General features: G+C 36.0%; 1 protein-coding gene across 2 annotated transcripts in view; it reads left to right on the forward strand.

Moving 5' to 3' along the window:
• FAM174A (family with sequence similarity 174 member A) overlaps positions 1 to 16,689 on the forward strand; it is a 40,616-nt gene extending 23,927 nt beyond the window's left edge. Inside the window, exons 2-4 of one of the 2 annotated variants that reach the window (XR_011964458.1) lie at positions 1,726 to 1,834; positions 3,918 to 4,092; positions 10,340 to 10,399. Coding sequence is in view for 1 of the 2 variants with exons in the window: in XM_072597370.1 (XP_072453471.1) it covers positions 10,340 to 10,474; positions 16,068 to 16,071 (139 nt within the window). In the remaining variant the exon portion in view is untranslated. Of the gene's footprint in view, positions 1 to 1,725; positions 1,835 to 3,917; positions 4,093 to 10,339; positions 10,475 to 16,067 lie in introns of those variants that run through there. The other variant, XM_072597370.1, reaches the window with a different exon arrangement.
• Positions 16,690 to 18,664: the final 1,975 nt, after the last annotated feature.

Below are 18,664 nucleotides of genomic sequence, written 5' to 3' on the forward strand. Positions count from 1 at the left end.
ATGGGGGCACCCCACTCCCCTCTCAACCCACCAAAGAGACTCTCTCACCCATCCCCATCAGTCACCTGTTGGTGGGGGGGCCCGTGCCGCCACTGAAGATCCCACCTCCGGAGCCCTCTCAGATCTGTGCCTCTCAGAGCCGTGGCCGCCGCCGCGCCGCAGGTCCGGGCTGGGCTCCGCGTCTGCAGCGCGAGGGACCTTTTGAGAGAGGTTTGCAGGTCCCTCTGTGGGTGGAGGGACCCGCGTGGCCGCTGGAGATCCCGTCCCGGTAGCCCTCTCGGATCTCCTCCCCTCAGTGTCGCAGACGCGGCAGGGCCGCACTCTGCTCCCCGTGCAGGCGCCCAGTCTGCGGCGCGAAGGACCCCCCGCGAGAGGTCCGCACGTCTCTCTGGAGCAGGAATCTCCCTCGCTCCAATACTCCGTGGTCTCTGGGTGCAGAATTCGCCCTGGCTTGGTCCCCTCTGCCGTTCTGTTGTTTGTGGGTTCGGAGCTATGTGTATGTGCGTCTTTCTACTTCGCCATCTTGGCTCCGCCCCCAGATGGTTAGTTACTTGATAAATTTTGACTTCAGCTGTTTTCTAGGGAACCATTTATTATAGCCATACCTTAATGATTTACCTAAATTACTACTGTTTATTTGAGTCATCTTGATGCTATAGAAAAAAAATTCTAACTCAATCTGTAGTTCATCCCTGAAGTTAATTTTACATGACATTCATTCTACCTCTTTATCTAAAAAAAGCAAGAATATTTGAGACAACTTAGAGCAGTGGTGTCCAAAGTGAGGTCCTTGAAGTAACCACAAGGGAGCTGTAGCTTGATCCTTAGGGTTGGAAGTTTAGCCATTCAGAGAGTGAGAAGAGGTCACAATCTACCTTCCCCCATGTGGTAGATGTGACCTTGTTTTTTACTTTATGCCCCTTCCATCCCCACCCAATATGCAGGCATGTAGCTGGTGCTGTTATTAGAGCACTGCACTTGGAGTCTTGAAGATCTGAATTCAAATCCTATCTCAGATACTAGTTCTGTGGCCCTGGGTGAGTCACTTAATTTCTGTTTGCTTCATTTCCTCAACTGTAAAATGGGAATAATAATAGCATTTACTTTTCTGAGTTGTTGTGAGGATGAAATAAAATAATATTTGTAAAATGGTTAACTAAGTGCTTGGAACTTAGTGGTTGGTTGTTGTCCTTTGTTCTTGAAAAGGACCAAAATGACATCACCATGATAAAGTGAAGTTTCAGTGTGTCCCACTGTGGCTGATCAGACCAATACAAGCTTGGAATGCTCTACCACAGATTGGGTACAGATAGTCCGTGTGAACATTTGGGGTGGTGACTCCAAATTTGCACATTCTATGTTTACTTTGCGCTGTTTCAATTCTGCTTTGCTCATAGAGCATAGCACCTTTTCTGATGTGGGCACACCATGCTGAGTGGTCCTGCTCCAGTGTCTCCCATGTCCCACAATCAAATCCAAAGTTCTTGAGAGAGACTTTGAGAGTGTCCTTGTATTTCTTCTTCTGATCACCACGTGATCACTTGCCCCATGTGAGTTCTCCATAAAATAGTCTTTTTGGCAAGCATACATTTTGTATTCAAACAAGTAGCCAGCCCATCGGAGTTGCGCTCTCTGAAGCATAGTTTGGTTTGGCAGTTTAGTTTGAACTGAACTGAAACTTAGTAGATGCTATATAAATACTTATTCCCTTTCCTCCCTCAACAGTATCTGGCATTCCATGTCTGTCTGGGATATGGGTTCCTCAGGAATATAAAGATTAAACCTGACCCCACCAAGGTACTCATAGCAGCTGTGACTGAGCGGAATTAGTAAGGTAAATGGTAGTTTGTCTTAGAATTCTATGTGATTTCACTTTCATAGCATAAAAATCATTATCCTAAACCTTAAGAATTTTCTAATGAATGAGAAGTTAGGATTTCTGTTTTTCAGAAATTCAGAACACCTGATATTTTCCCAACATTAGGAATTTTGAATCAAGAGCCAGTTGTCCAGGAGGACCTGAAGCAAAGCTTCCGTTTTTTCCTTTCCTTTTTTTTTTTTTTTTGTTAGGCCTTTGACTTCTTGGCCTTTTAATTGGAGATGACATTTTGAAAGCTAATGAAATGTTTACAGAGAATTTTTGAGATGAGAACTGCTTTATAAATACAAGACATTTAATAATGATGATTATAATTGCAAATAGCAATGACATTCATTGTGAAGTACAAAAGGATCACCTTTCTCTTAATAGCTTGAATATGTCTGTTGATTTTTTTACTTAATCAGTATGCACTGCTTTGGAACATTCTGAAAATAAATATGCTCATATTAATAAAAATCTAATTCATTTGATACTGTTTTTTCCATTGATTCAGAGTGTCATGTGTATGTATATATTATATGTGTATATATATATATTTGTGTGCATATATGCATATATAAATTTTTTATACAAACATAATATATGTATGGGGGAGGGGTTGTGTGTGTGTGTAGATATTATATATAATAAACTGGAGGTAATCTCGAAAGGAAGGAACTAAGATTAAGGAGCAATGGAAAAGGCTTTTTTTTGTTTTGTTTTTTGCAGCACTTAGGGCTTTAGTTTAGACTTTAAGGAAGTCAGGAAAGCCTAAAGGCAGATGGGGAGGAAGGAAAATGTTCCTCCTCCCTCCCTAAAAGCATGGGGGACAGTCAGTGAAAATGATTAGAGATGATATGTTCTTATCAAGGAACAGTAAAAAAGTCAGTGTCTCTAGATCACAGAATATGGGGAAAGGTATAAAGTATAAGAAAACTGGAAAAGTAGGAAGTGGGCAGGTTATCCATGAAGGGCCTTAAAAGCCAGATAGTATTTTGATTCTGGAGGTCATAGAAAGCCACTGCAGTTTTTTGAACAAGGAAATTAAAGCTCCATTTATTCCTGTGTTATCCATTGTTTTCAACAGGAATTGAAAGTTCCATTTTGTCTAAAGTTTTTTCTGCATCTATTGACATAATCCTATGATTTTTGTTTTTTGTTATTGATATGGTCAATTGTGCTAATAGTTTTCCCAATATTGTGGTAGATGTTGTGTACAATGATTTCCTACTTCTCCTCACATTGTGTTATGTATGTTTATGAAGGTCTTATATTTCTTTGAATTCTTCACATTGAGCATTTCTCATTGTGCAATAATACTCCATTGCATTCTTTGACCCCAGTTTGTTTATCCATTTCCTTGTTGATGGGCACCAACTGTTTCTAGTTATCTATTACCACAAAATATGCTTCATGATTATTTTGGTAACTGCGATTTCCTTCTTTGTCTTTAACCAATAACACTATCTCTTGGTCAAAAAGACACTTGAGTCACTTTTTTTTCATATTCCAAATAATTTTGTGGAACAATTGGACCAATTTACTGTTCCTCCAATAATATGTTAATGTGCCTGTTTTCCTATATATCCTCCAGCATCGTCTTATTTCCATCTCATGTTATCTTTCCCAATTTGTTTCATTTGATGTTAAGTTTCAGATTGGTTTTAATATATGTTGGTTCTTATTAGTGATTTTTAACAGCCTTTTTTCCTTTGGCTGTAAAAAGTTTGTAGAATTTTTTATGAAAAAATGTTCATATCGTTGGATCACTTATTCATTGGGGAGAATGGCTCCTGGCTTTGCACATTTGTCTTAATTTTCTATATATGTAGAATTTCAGACTTTTCTTGGAGAGATATAGCACAAGTACCCCCTTATCCTCACCATGAGTTTCTCTCTTTATGTTGTCTGAATTTTCATGTGATTGAAATTACCTGTTTTTTCTTTCTTTTTTTCCACCTGAGTACCCTTATCTATTATTTAGTTAAGAATTCACCCTCTAAAGATAATTGGGAAAGATTATCTCCCTCTAAAATTTCCTTTCACTTTTTTTAAGGAAGTGATGAGGTAAATAGTGGTTGTGAGCAGGCTACATCTGACGGAATTCAAAAGAACAAGAAAGGACATCATCACAGAAACACATGCTTAGAAGAGAATATAGGCTCTTTACCTGGCTGTTGTTGATCAATCTCAAAGAAGACCATAATATAAGGAAGGTGATGCCATGACTCGTAAGTGAATTGGATTTAAGTGAGGGAGGACTGTGCAAAGTCACCAGCCTCACTTTCTTCTTTGGCGCCATCTGGGTCCAGGGGCAAGATATAGATCAGAATGACTGGAGATGGCCCCCAGGCACCTGGCAAGAGCAGGAGAAAAGAGGTACATGGCCATAGGACCATGGTGCCCTCAAGATGTAAGGGGGAAGTGAGGAAGGGAAATTCACATCAGAAGGACCCTCTGTATTGAACTTTTGGGAGGACATAAGATAAGAACCACACAGAATTGTTAGATGAGGATAGGTTGTGCTCTTAATCATTGCAGCACCTCAATTGATGAGATCATGGGTCTACCTTCTTTTTACATAGGTGGACCAGATCAGTGTTTCTCATGTCTCATGACTGTGTCAGACCTTTTGTCATGTGTCCTGTATCCATTTGCAACTGTAGTTTCTGTTGTAAAATTCTGGTCTAAACGGTCTTTTTTTTTTTTTTTTTTAAATTTTAAACCTAACTACTTTCCAGTTTTCCCTGTACTTCTTATTGAATAGAGAGTCTCCAAGTTTCTGTTCTTCAGTTTATTAGATACTAGACTACTGAGTGTAGTTGCTTCTGATTCTACTTCCTCCCATTCCATTATTTAGTGAGCATCTCTATTATTTCTTAAAATTGTCTGTCCCCCATTCCAAACTCTACAAGTATAGTGGTAGCATGGAATAATGGATAGTGAGCTAGTCTTGAAGTCAGGAAGATCTTGGCTTGAGTCCCTCTTCTAACACCTACGGCTTTGTGAACCTAGAAAAGTCATGTAACTTTGTAGTGTAAATTAAGTTTCCTCATCTGGTAGTTCCATATACCAGTGAAATCACAGGTACCATTTTTATCCCTGTCTTCTCTGTATAGTAAGCCTTTGGTAATTTGGTATAGAATTAAATCTGAAAATTTAAGTATTATCATATCATTTTGTCATATTTGAGTAGGCATCTCCATTTACTGCCAGCTGCACTGTTTAGTTTTGACTCCACCACCATCAGCGTTATGCTCTTCCAGAGTAGGCTTATCACTAGGAAACTCGTCATCATAGAAACCACTTCAGCTTTGGTATTCATACTTCATCAGGGCCCTTAATGGCTTCTGCCTCACTGATTGCAAGGCTGAGCAAGAAACTCCTCCCATAGTCTCCCTTTATAGAAAGATCAAAATCCTGGTTGTCTTTTCATTTGACATTAACTACCCTGCTTGGTTCTAACTGTAGTTTACATAAGTCTTGAATGTTTATTTGTTACACTGACTTGACTTTCACATATTTTATGCATTTCTGTAGTTATTTTAAATAGAATTTTTCTTTTTTACTGCCTTATCCTACTGATTTCTGTTTTTCCTATTCAAAAATGCTATTATTTCACAAACTTACTTTGAATCCTGGTGCTTAAATTATTTTCTCAAATATTTTCTTTACTAATTATCCAGGGTTTTCTAAGTAAATACTGTAATCTCAAATAAGGATGATTTTGTTTTCTCTTTGCCAATGCTTATACCTTTAATTATTTCTCTTGTCTTATTGCTAAAGGTAGTATTACCAGAACTTACATGCCAAGTAATAATGGAGAAAAGAGATAAACATGCTTTACTACTATTTATTAGGAAAGCTTATTCAACACATATGCTTTTGGTTTTAGATATATGCTTTTAATCCTTTTTTGTATCATCCTTTATACATTTTTATTTTTTATGTTTTATATGATCCTTTTGTGCTTATTTTCATCTAGATGTTTTACTTTAATTATTGCTACATTATCTCAAAGATTTTATTATCACAGTGATTTGGTTTGTTTCTATTAATAGTGGTCTATGATTTCCTCTCTACTTATCTCTCCCTTTTTTAGGTATTGGGACCATGTTCTCTCAGAATCGCACTTTGGTAGTGTTTTCACTTCTTAAAAAGTAGCAGAGGTATTAATTCATCCTTCTGGATTAGTGGTCTTCCCTTCTCTAAATGACTTTCTTATATGACTCTTACTTTAATTTTCTAAGTTGCGTTAAACTCTATTTTGTTTATTTGGGCAGTTTAGATTTTTGTAGATTACCATTCATTCCTTTATCTTTTCATCTTTCCTAGCATTTAGTTGTGTATAGTAAGACCTAGTAATTCATTGTATTTCCCCTCTATTATGAATATACTTTATTTTTAATATTTTTTCAATTGTGTTAACTAATTATTGGCCTTTTAATCTTCTCAAAGACTCAACTTTTTATTTTGCATTTCAGTTACCTTTTAATTTTCCATTTCATCAATTTTTTTCTGATTTCTGCTGTTTCATATTCTTTTGAACTTCTCTTGGGTTTATTAACTTTATTTTCTAGCTTTTTTTCAATTAATGGTTAGTTTATTAGTCATCTTTTTTCTACTTAATATATATTATTAGTAAGAGAGAACAGTTGTCCTTTAAGGACTCCTTTAGCTACAACCCTAACATTTTGGTGTGTTGTCTAATTATTATTTTCTTTTGTGTAATTGTTGTTTGCTTTTATGTTGTGTTTTTTTTTTTACCTACTCTTTACTCAGAATGCCAAGTTACCATCTAGTTTTATATATTCTCCTTTTGTTTCTTACCTTTTTTACTAGCTAGGTCCTGGTTAATGTGAATAATGAATCCTCTGAAGTATTTTCATTATTCATATTTGAACGACTTGTTTCCATTGGGTTAGAACCAGTTACCATTATAATTTACATAATTATAATTCTGAACAGTGAAAATTCACTTCTGTGGCTTCACACTAATATGGACCTTGCCATAGTATGTTATGGACTATAATGGCTGCATTGCATGTTTCTCCTGTCAGTGTTCATTGTTTCTAAGTGTTCCAACATTGTTTTTACAAAGGTACCATATGATCATGGCGTGTGGGTGTATTTATTTAAGTTTTCACTATTCAGACCATCTTTTATGTTTCAGCTCTCACCTCTTCAACAGTTTGTTCAATTACAATTCTTCCACAATTTTTAAAAAATTTATATTTCTCTTATATTAGGCCATTAAGAGAGGACTATTTAGAACTTCTAGGGCTGTTTTATTACATATGTAATAGTACAGCATTACAGTTCAACTAGCTTTTTATTTTTGAATTTAGGTTCTATGCCATTTGATGTGTGTGGATAGATAAGTATACATATTAAATAGTAATATTGTTTCATTATATATGATACCTTTAAGCCCTAGAGGCAGCATGGTGTAGTGGATACAGATGTGACCTTGGAATCCAGAAGATGTGAGTCCGATTACTACTTGTCATTTTATTGACCTTGTGATCCTTGGCCATTTGTTCAACTTCCTACTATCCTAGACCACTAAATCAAAGATGATTAAGTTTCAAAGCGGATGTTGATTTGCTTTGACAGAGTGAATTTCCTTATGTGGAATACTCCTTAAATAGTGAAATCAATGGGTTTTTTGTTTCTTTAAACTTTATATGTAATGTAGTTCTCTTTTACCTCTTGTGAATTATTTTTTTTGTCTGATAGCAATATTGCAAGTCTTTTAATTCTTTATTTGCCTTCTGTCTTTATGAAATTTACTTTAGATTTACTTGCTTGGGAGATAGCTCTGACTAGCCTGACCAAGTTCCTCCCTGCTCTGCTCCACCCTTCCTGTTCCACTCGATCAGCAAGCTCCTCCTACCACACGTAACTTAGGCTTCCATGTGATCTAAGTAGGTCACATGAGCCTATTTATGAATGGGAAATATCTTCCTGCTTAAATTGCCAGAGGCAGAGGTGAAGAGAATCTCATTCCAGGCATGGAGAGCAGACTAAGACAAAATATAGCGTCTGAGGAAAGCCAGAATTCACGTTGAATTCTAACATGAAGGACTATTACATATGTTAAGGCTAGAAAGGTCTGTTGGGTGTGTAGGTGTGAAGGATATTCTCAGCTTCCTTTGAAGGGAGGAAGGTTGAAAGGAAAGGCTGGCTGGGTTTCTGCCCAGAATAAATTCACTGGTGATTGTTCTCTCTGCAGCTTGGTTTCCTGACTCCTTGTACATGAAAGTCCTTTCCCTACCATCTCACACATTTGCATTCCCTTTTTTCACATGTAGGTGAACCAGATCAGTGTTTCTCATGTCTCAGGACTGTGAAGGGGTTGTTTCATAGGTGTGAGAGGACCTCAATAGCTGTACCCCAAAACAAAAGTCTTTGTGAGGTTGCTTGTACTGGCTGTGTGGATTTAGGATGGGAAGGCTGAATAGCATCTTTCTGCTTAAGTACATCAGCTTTCAAATGTTATTCATAAACCCTGTATCTTATATGGTACTGCTTTTTTATTGATTCAGCTTTAATTACTATAGTTTTATTTTTGTTTTCTTTCTTTTTGTTTTTTTTTTTTTACTTCACTTAGAAACAATTTCCTCCTTCAAAAACTTAAGGAACCAACAAAAGGGAATTATTCTTCCTAACAAGTAAGAAATGGTTGCTGGGGACATGTACAAAAAAAATGTCCACTTGCTTCTAGAATTTGTTATATAAGACAGAAAAGCTGAGCATAGTCTGTTGTGTTTCCTGTTTTTAGCCTTTGAGAGATTAGGTTCAAAGGATGAATAAGAAGGATCCTATGGATTAAAATGCTTAAAGAAAGAGTCATCTGAGCAGGGACAGGAAACTCAAATATGAAATTTCTGAAGATCCAAAGAAATGATTTCAGGGAAAAGGAAGAAGGAGAAATACCATATAAAAACTCGCTAACTGACAAAGAAAGATTAAATGACAAAGGATGATCCTGGGTTTGTGTCTCAAGATTGTAAATCTTGTCCGACATTTGAATGGTGTCAGGAGTGCGAAAGTTGAGAATGAATAAAGGCTGACAGAGAATCCTTTCATGGTGAATTCTTCATTGTGGTACAGCAATGACTATCTTGTGTCATTTGGGATTTTCTGAAGCTTCACTAGCATTTCTGCTTTGTTCCCTACAATGATTTTTTGTTGCAATTTTCTGCTAACCTAGTTTGGATATGTTTTTATGGCAGAGTCTCTCAGGCAGCCTTTTTTTGAGTCACTAAGATAAAGCTAATTGTTTACATAATTGGTGTTATACTTCTTTCTAACAAAGGTTATAGCTTTTTTTAATAAGGTATTAGGACTGGGCTTCTAAAAGAAAAAAAAAAGCTAAGAAGTAGGTTTGTGCCATCTTTGAGAACTGATTAATGTCTTTAGGCTTTTAATATTGACTTCTGCCCCTTTTCACACTACACCAGTCTACATACGTGTGTACTTGTTTATATTAGGCAAGCAAAAACCTCTCATAATCATAATCATTTTATTTCATTTTTCTCTTCTCATAGTTCCAGGACTGAACAGCCCAATTTTTCCTCAGCTTATTCTCCTTAGGTGGGAATATTCAAATCACCCCAGTCTTTAGTTAATTACTATCTAAAGGACCTCATGTATGGACTGTGTCTTCAACAGTTCTTAAGGCATATATTCATTCCTCTTAATTGCCCTTATTTCCCAAGGTCGGTATTACTGAAAAAATCCTAGCACAGAATATACTATTTCATTATGCTGAATACATCATTTCAAGGTGAAAAAAATATGTAGCTTATGTAGGGTATCACTAGATGTGTGTATAGTGTAAGTAAGGGTGAATTTAAATGAAACAGTGTAATAGTAACTTAAGGTTAATGGTGAGTGGGGGGAAGAGTGAAAGATCTTCCCCACCCATTAATAATAGGCCTCAATACCTTTTGTTAATTTCTATTGAGGCACTGGGTCAGAGTCCTGCCCTCCAGCTCTGAAAAGGGTATAAATACTCTGAAGTGAGGTTTTACTTTGGGCCTTACTCATTGGAAGTGTTTTTGTTTGGCCAGATGAGACTCTGGGCAGCCTTTAAGGAGCCCCCCTGCCTTTGAAAACCCACATGTTGATGTTTCTCTTTCTGGTAACTATGTATGTATGGTCAGACAGTTGGAAGCCCTGTCTGTTGATCTTTCTGTTTGTAATTTCTGGGTTTGTATTTTCTCTAAAATTCAGGGTGCTGACGTTTTCCCCTGAACTAAGTGAATGATCTATGTGCCTGATTAAAGTAAATTGTTGACCTCTCAAAAGTTTCTTTCCTTTTATAAAAGCAGGTCTAAGAACCTGTACAGCAGGCCCTCCTATGTATGCTAGGGTCCTTGCTGTTACAAATAGTTAAGTTACTATCAAATGAGAATCTTCCATACATTTTAACTGCTCTGTAACTAATTTTTTATCATGCATATTTTGTAGAATGAGAAGAAGAAATAGAAAGACGCGAAGATATGGAGTTTTGGACACAAATCTAGAAAATATGGAATTAACACCTTTAGAACAAGATGATGATGATGACGATACAACTTTGTTTGATGCCAATCATCCTCGAAGGTAAATAAAAATTCAGGCTAGTAGATAAAAAAATTATGAGGAGAATCATGGTTTTTTATATTATCTTCTGCCTTCCTAATAGCCAGTTTTCTCTGCTTTGGCCATTTTGGCTGCCTTGTCATCAGTCTTTACACACTAAAATTGCTTTGTTATATATATATATTGCATGTGCATGTGTGCATACATACACACACATATGTTGTGTTATTTAGGAAAAATCCTGTAGAACCAAATTGTTCATAAATATTTGTTGTACTTTACTTGCCTGGCAAGGCTGTTGTGAAGATAACTAAGGTAAGACCTGAAAGTTAATTCAAAAAAGTAAATATCTCACATGTACTAGTGTACCTTGTGCATAATTGAGCATTACAGTTGTGATTTTAAGAAATTTAAATGCAGTGGAGCCATTATTATGTTCCTGCAAACCTATAAAAAATGAAATTCTGTCTGTAATACATTTACTCCTGTAAAACTTACTGGTGAAGAAATTAAATGATTTGTTCTCATGCTTAAAAATATGTTATAAGCTTGTTAATTGAGTATAATCTGAGAGGAATGCTAGGTTAAATTAAAGGTTTAATTATATAACTAAATAAAAGCAGTCATTTTATTACTGTAAGGTGTATGGAGTAATAAGAGTATTACCAAGGGTGCTACCCAATTATATATACCCATATATCTCTGCTTTCAGTCAAAATAAAAAGTAATATATAATTAATCAACCATCTCATATATATATGTACACACACATATTTACATATATGTGAATACATACCATAAATGTATGTATGGCTTAAAATCCTATTATGTTCTGAAGTAGATTAAATATTACCTTTTCAATCTCATTCAAGTCTTTGTTTCACAGTATAAAAAACTTTATGACAAAAAGTGCCTAAATGACATTCCCAGTGACAACTGTGAAAAAATTGATTGGAAAGACCTTCCAATTATTGTCTATAAATAAGAACACTCTAGTTAATGAGTTAGGTAATAGATTATCTGATGGATTTATATTATCAGAATAAGTAGTTTTTAGCTATGCTAATTAACTTTTAAATTAGATTAGATTACTTTATATCAGTCCTGAATGGGTTAAGCATACCAGAATTGTTGGGTTTTTAACACTAATTCTAAATGAGAAAAAAATGTGTGTTAGGCATTTTGTGAAAGACATCTTGACCTTCATTAAATAACTAATAATATGAAAAACTGTCAACATTTCATAGAAAATATACTTAATGCTTTAACAAGACTTCTTAGTGTCAATAATCATTTGAAAGGAAGACATATAAGTATAATATAATAGATTTCCATTCATATGTATGTTTTTTTCTTGAACCTCTGAAGGATATTGTCTCTGTTGTTGTTGTTGTCATTATTAACACTATTGTTATTATCATGGTAATACCTTATTTTCATAGAAGTTCTTTGGATATAAATTGATTCACAGGAAAGTATGATAGAACTAAGCATATCCCAGTGAGATAGACTACTCTCCACTGAAGAATTCCCTTGACTGATGCCTCGTTTGCAGTTTGTAACTTTAAATAGTTTCAGGGCAAGGTTAAGGGGTGGTAGGAGAGTGATAATTAAGTTCCTTATCCAGGGTCACGGCCAGGATGTGTCAGAACTAAGATCTTGATTCCCAGGCTCTCTCTAACATGCTGTGTTCCCTATCCATGACATGAAGGACTCGATGTACCATTAAGGGTTTGAGTCATCTACAACATATCAGCTCACCTTGATAAAGCTCTTCAAATATTTGTTTCATTCCAAAATCCCTTTAAAGTACAATTATTATTATCCCACATTTACAGGTATAAGGAAACTAGTGTTTTTCGAGCTTTGCCTTCTACTACCATCATTCAGTAACTTCCTCTCCTTTGAGGTTCATTCAGTCTATATCTACCATTACATCAAAATCCTGATAACTGTTGCCCACAGATCTCCAGGACATTCCCCTTGTTTACTTGCTAGGCTTACAGTCTTTCCTTCTTAATTCCTACCCCTAACCTCACAGTTCTTCAGCTTAGTCATTTCACATGACCTACTCTTCCGTCCCATTATAGCCATACACAAAAGTGGTTCTTCCCTTGGTCTTATTTCCATGTTCCCAATCTCTGAAATACCTTATCTGACCACACCCCATTGTTATTTCATCCCTCCCTCTACTTTAAAACCATAAACCACCTTCTTCCTCAACATGACCTCTTATCCCACCCCTCAGGTCTTTCCTAGGCCATCATCGGCAGTAATTATGCTTTCCTTCCTTCACTTTCTTGATTTTTTTTTTGGTGAACCAGTTCATCTCTGCACTGTCTCATTACTGATCTTTATCTGCCAAGACTCAGCCTTGAATCACTTCCATCATTTGCCACCATTGCTCCTGCATATGTGCTGCATAACAGAGCTGGAGAAAATCATGAAAATTTTCATATTGAGTCCACTACGTATTTATGTTAGATAACCTCAACTGGTCCCTCACTACAGTAAAACCATCCTTTTATACTTCTTTAATTAACTCACTGTACAGTTCACCACAGCAGCTTATCCAAACCTTTTCATCCTTCCTCAAACCTCCCATGGCTCCTCCTTCCTTCTAACATTTGAGAACCTAGTCTTATATGTCAAAGAAAAAGTTAAGGCCATTCTCCCAGAATCCCGTTTTCTTTCCTATTCCTCGTTTCTCACTATTAAGATGCCTCTCTGCCTTCAGTCATGTCTCACCTGAAGAGGTTAGGTTGCCCTTCTTACAAAGGCAAATGCCTCCTACATGTGCAAGTGAACCCATTCCATTCCATCTTCTCCAGCAGGTTATCTCCTCCATCTTCCATATACTTTCACCTATCTTCACTTGCTCTTTTTCTATTAGCTGTTTACAAACATGCCTTTGTTTCTCCCATCCTTAGAAAACCTTCACATGATCCAAGTGCATTTACACTAGCTAACATCCCATATCTCTTCTGCTTTTTTTTTTTTTGGCTTAACTCTTGGAGAAGCCTCTCTATAGAGCCTACCTCTGCTTCCTTTCTTCTCTCACTCATAGCTCTTTATAGTCTGTCTTTCAACCCCATCGTTCTTCTAAAACTGTTCTCTTTAAGTTATGAATAATCTTTCAGTTACCAAACCTAATGAGCTTTTTTTTATTTTCAGTCCTTATCCTTTTCCACTTCTTTGCAGGCTCTGAAATTTTAGATCACTTTCTCCTTAATACCCCTGTCTCTCTAGGTTTTCGTGATACTACTGTATCCTGATTCTCCTTCTACCTGTCTGACCGATTCTTCTCAGTCTCCTTTGCTGAATCTTCTTCCAGCCCACTAAAGGTAAGTATCTCTCCTGGACCCTCTTCTCTTCTCCCTTCATACCATTTCACTTGGTGATTTTAGCAGCTTCCATGGTTTCAGTTATCATCCCTATACTGGTAATCCTGGGATCTACTTATCCAGTCCAAACATTTCTTCTCTTTTAAATCTTCAGTTTCACATCCCCAGTTGCCTGTTAGACATCTCAAACTGGATGTTGTATAGATATTTTAAATGCAACATCTCCAGAACTGAGCTCATTATCTTATTCCTTGAATCCTCACATCTTCCCAAGTTCCTTATTATTATTAGGGGCACCACTATCCTCCCACTCTCCCAGGATTACAACTTATCACCTTCAAACCCTCACTTTCACCTCCCTTCTCCAATCTGTCACCAAGTTCTGTTGATTTTATCTTGTTAACAACTCTCATATGTGTGCTTTTTTCTCCTTTGATATTGGTTATCATTTGCTTCAGGACCATGTGACTGGTCTATCACAATAACCTGCTGGTTGGTCTCCCTGCTTCATACCTCTCTTTATTCTAGTCCATGTTTCACTCAGCTGTCAAGTTGATGTTCCTGAGGCAAAGATCTGGCCATCAAGTCCAGTAATCCAGTAAACATTTATTAAATGCCTCTGATGTCCCAGGCACTCTGCTAAGCACTGAGGATACAGTTAAGAAAAACTTAATCCCTGCCCTCAGGTTGCTTACAATCTAAAGGGGGTAAGGGTCAACCTATAAAAGGAAGCAATAAATCAGGGGCACCAGGCTATCTTGTTCTATGTAGTTGAAACCAGGCAGAGGAGCAGATGCAAAGTAGACTGAGCTTGGGAGTCCAGTTTCTATCTTCTAGGCAATGGGAGGATTTGGTGCTCTACCCTCCAGCCCTCCAATCAAAGGGTAGAGGAATCTGAGGGAGTTAATGTCAGTCCCAGCTTGACCTAGTAACATGGTGATGAGATTAGAAGCGATGTGCCCCTGGGAGTAGAATCTTGTTCCGAAAGCTGAAATCAGACAAGATTACAAATGCAGAGTGCAATAGCCATATCAGCTCCCATTCAGTGAACTTCAGCTCCCTGTTACCTCCAATAGAAACTATCCTCTGTTTAGCATCCAAAGTCCTTCACAATCTGACCTCTTCTACCTTTCCAGTCTTCCTGTACCTTACTCACTCTCAGGTGCTATGTGGTCCTGTAACTGGCCTCCTTGCTGTTTCTCATACAAAGATATTCCATCTCCAGATTCTACTATTCCCCAGGCCTGGAATACTCTCCCTCCCCATCCCCAACTCCTGACTTCACTGGCTTCCATCAAGTTCCAGCTAAAATCGCATCTTTTTTGCAATCCCCTTAATGCTAGTTCCTTCCTTCAGTTAATTTTCTCTAACTTGTCCTATATATAGCTTATTTGTTCATGGTTATTTTCATGTTATTTCCCCTGTTGGATGTGGGCCACTTGAGAGCAGTGACTGTCTTTTGCCGTTTTTGTTTCCCTGGTGCCTGGCTGCTTATTGATTGACTGATTTCTTTTTAACACATAAACATCTCATAATTGAAACACAGTTCCAATACCAAGTCTATTACTAGGATACATTGCTTCTCTGACAGTGGTTAAGAATATGAATACATAGGATCCTAGAAACTTATCATTATAGGCAAATTCAATTCTTGGAATATTATTTGGCCAATACCAAACAGGTGGGAAGAAAGTGTTCAAGCATTAGTTAACCCCATAAGACAATCCTGTAAGAATATTAAAAGTCATTACAAGAAAACAATCATAATCTAAAAGCTGCCTTTCAACATCATTCTTGAAAGGCTTGGAAATGGTAAAGTGTAGTCATCGTCATTGTTGTTCTTATTATTCCTGTAAACCTCATTGGTTGACATTTAAAGTAACAAAAATCTGCTTTTTACTGTAATTGGTAACATAGCTAAATTTTATTAAATAGTGTTTTTTCACTGAGGCTAATATAACAGAATGTCTGTTTGGAAAAAATAAACTAAAGTGAGAAGTTTTAAAAGTTTTAAAATGTATTTTCATTTCATTTTTATTTGCCTATACTAATATAGTTGAGATATATATCAAAATAGTTTCATTTGATAAATTGATAAAAATAATCAGTACATATAAATACTTACATGTCCTAAATTGACAACTTTGATTATCTCATTTTATTGTTCTCTTCCCACCTCCACTAAAACTTTATGAAGTAATAGAACTGTATATAACTATGTAAAAAAGAAGGGGTTTTTAAATATTATTACCTACTTTTTTTGGTTGCAGATGAGAATGTGCCTTTTAATGAGAAAACTTTGTTGGTGAACATCAAAGAAGAAACTTTTGATTAAGGAATAAGAAGCCAATATCAGTCACAGCATTGGGGGTATTAAAGTTATGTATATTATGACCTTTAATATGTTGTTGAAATTAATACTGTATCAGTTTGTTGCATCTTTGTATATATAGGAATGTTCTATTAATGAACTCAAATCTGGAGAAAAAGAAATGCAGTATAATAGAAATCTACTTGAAAATTACATTAAAATAGGGTGTTTTCAGCTTTGGTTTTTTTTTTTTTTTTACTGCTTTCCATAGTTTCTGTTTATATTCTAATCAGTTCATATTAATTGTTTTGCTGGTGTAATATTCTAAGTAATTATCAATTGTAACTACCCACTGAAGTACAAATTCTATGATTTAATTTGATTTTTTTTCTCTAACAAAATGTATTTCCCATTTTGGGGGAAATGCCTGATGTATTGCTTTGTTTCTGAGTATGTTTTAATTATATAACTATATGAGTTATTGTATGCAAGCAATAAATGTGATTTTAAATTGTTTTAAATGTTTTAAAAGGAATATGAAAGGCAGTGTCATTTGAAGATAAAAGCTTATTTCCAAAATATTTAAAAGTTCTGTGGTATTATTTCAATAATATGTATTTCTCCTAATTTCTAGACAAGTTTTGTGACGTTACATATTACTTACATTGCCACTACATACAATTCTGTAATTTCATAAAATTGAATATATTTAAGATATACATTTCAAGGACTTAAAAAAAGATTTTTAGACTCAAGATATTTCCAGAGATCATTAAATTTCAAAGATTTTCTACCATATGTTTTCTTTACACGTGTAGTCAGATATAGTTTTATACACTGCAATGAAAAACTGAGATAATTGCATAAATGGTAAGGGCTGTCGTGCTCATTGACATTTATATATTGCATTATCTCATTTCAGTCTCACAGCAGCATTGTGAACTATCTATTATGTGTTATGATATATGGTTGCATATATGTTCTGTAATGACTATTATTTATAGTACCGATCCCCATTTTGCATTTTTCACCTCTACCTGTTAGGTAGTTTCCTTCAAAGCTCAGCTGAGGCATGAACTACTTGAGGCTTTTCCTGATACTAGCTGCTAGTGCTTTCCCCAATCAAAAAATATCTTGTATATGCACACACCCACATATACATACATATACATGGATATTCATGTATATATGTACATATACATATAATTTAATATTTATGTGTACACAGACATATGTCTGTATGCACACGATAATATACGATTATAATATGTAATAATATATAATAAATATACGATTTATTATATGCATACATATTTCGCTTGGTGAATTTAAACTCCTCAAGTCCAGAGAGCTTTTTTTTTTTGTCTTTGTATCCCTGATAGATAGCACTGTACCTAGTACATGGTAGGTCCTTAATTCATAATGGATTGATTGAACTAAGCTTTAAAGACAGGCTGAAATAGACTCTTTGGAGGCCATGTAGGTAAGTACCATTCTCTTACAGGGAACCAAATAACAGGTAGAGCTTCAGAATGGGCCAGAATCATTAAAGCCTTCAATAGAAAGAAGCCTTCTGCTGCATGAGGGCTCTGAGGTAGAACAGCTCCCATGTTCTCCAAGAAATTAACAAGCAGAGCCACAGGTGCCAATGACAGGTAATCCAAGAGGTCAGAGGAAGAAAAGCATAGTATTTGGTATTCCCCACTGAGAGATACTTAGGTGGCTACTTACTGATAACAGCAACAGAGTTCTTATCTTCGGATCAAAAATAAAATAGGAAATCTGCTGGTTACAAGAAGTCAGGTAACTATCCCTGGGGACCCTGGACATAAAATCCTAACTGAGCAGGGAGGATTTGGGCTAGTCACCTGACACAAAAACCTCTGTTTGGATAAAGTTAGGAGGACCAGAAGTAGTATGTTATTATTATAAGTAGTATGTAAGTATTATAGTTATACAAGCTGTTGGGGGAGGGAGGGGAAGGAGTCCTACCAAATTCCTTTTATGACCAATAAAGTGCTGATAACCTAAACTAGGAAGGAGCTAAAACAGAAAACTGCAGACTAATTTCCCTAATGAATGTTGATGCAAAAATTTTAAATAAAATACAAGCAAGGAGATTACAGTAATATCTTCAGGTGATATCATACACTATGACCAAGTGGAATTTATACCAGGAATGTGGGGCTAGTTCAATATTAAGAAAACTATCAGCATAATTCATTGCATCAGTAACAAAACCAACATAAATCATATGATTATCTCAATAGATGCAAAAAAGGTCTTTCACAAAATACAACACCCATTCCTATTGAAAACAGTAGAGAGCATAGGAATAAATTGAACTTCCCTTAAAATAAGTAGTATTTATTTGAAACCATCAGCCAGCATGATCTGTAAAGGCGATGAGCAATGTCTTTCCAGTAAGGTTAGTGGTAAGGCAAGGATGCCCATTATCACCAAGATTATGCAATATTGTACTAGAAATGTTATTGATTTCAATAAGAGAAGAAAAAGAAATTGAAGAAATTAGAATAAGCAATGAGAAAGCTATCA

This window comes from Notamacropus eugenii, chromosome 3, assembly GCF_028372415.1.
Source record: "Notamacropus eugenii isolate mMacEug1 chromosome 3, mMacEug1.pri_v2, whole genome shotgun sequence".
NCBI lineage: Eukaryota > Metazoa > Chordata > Mammalia > Diprotodontia > Macropodidae > Notamacropus > Notamacropus eugenii.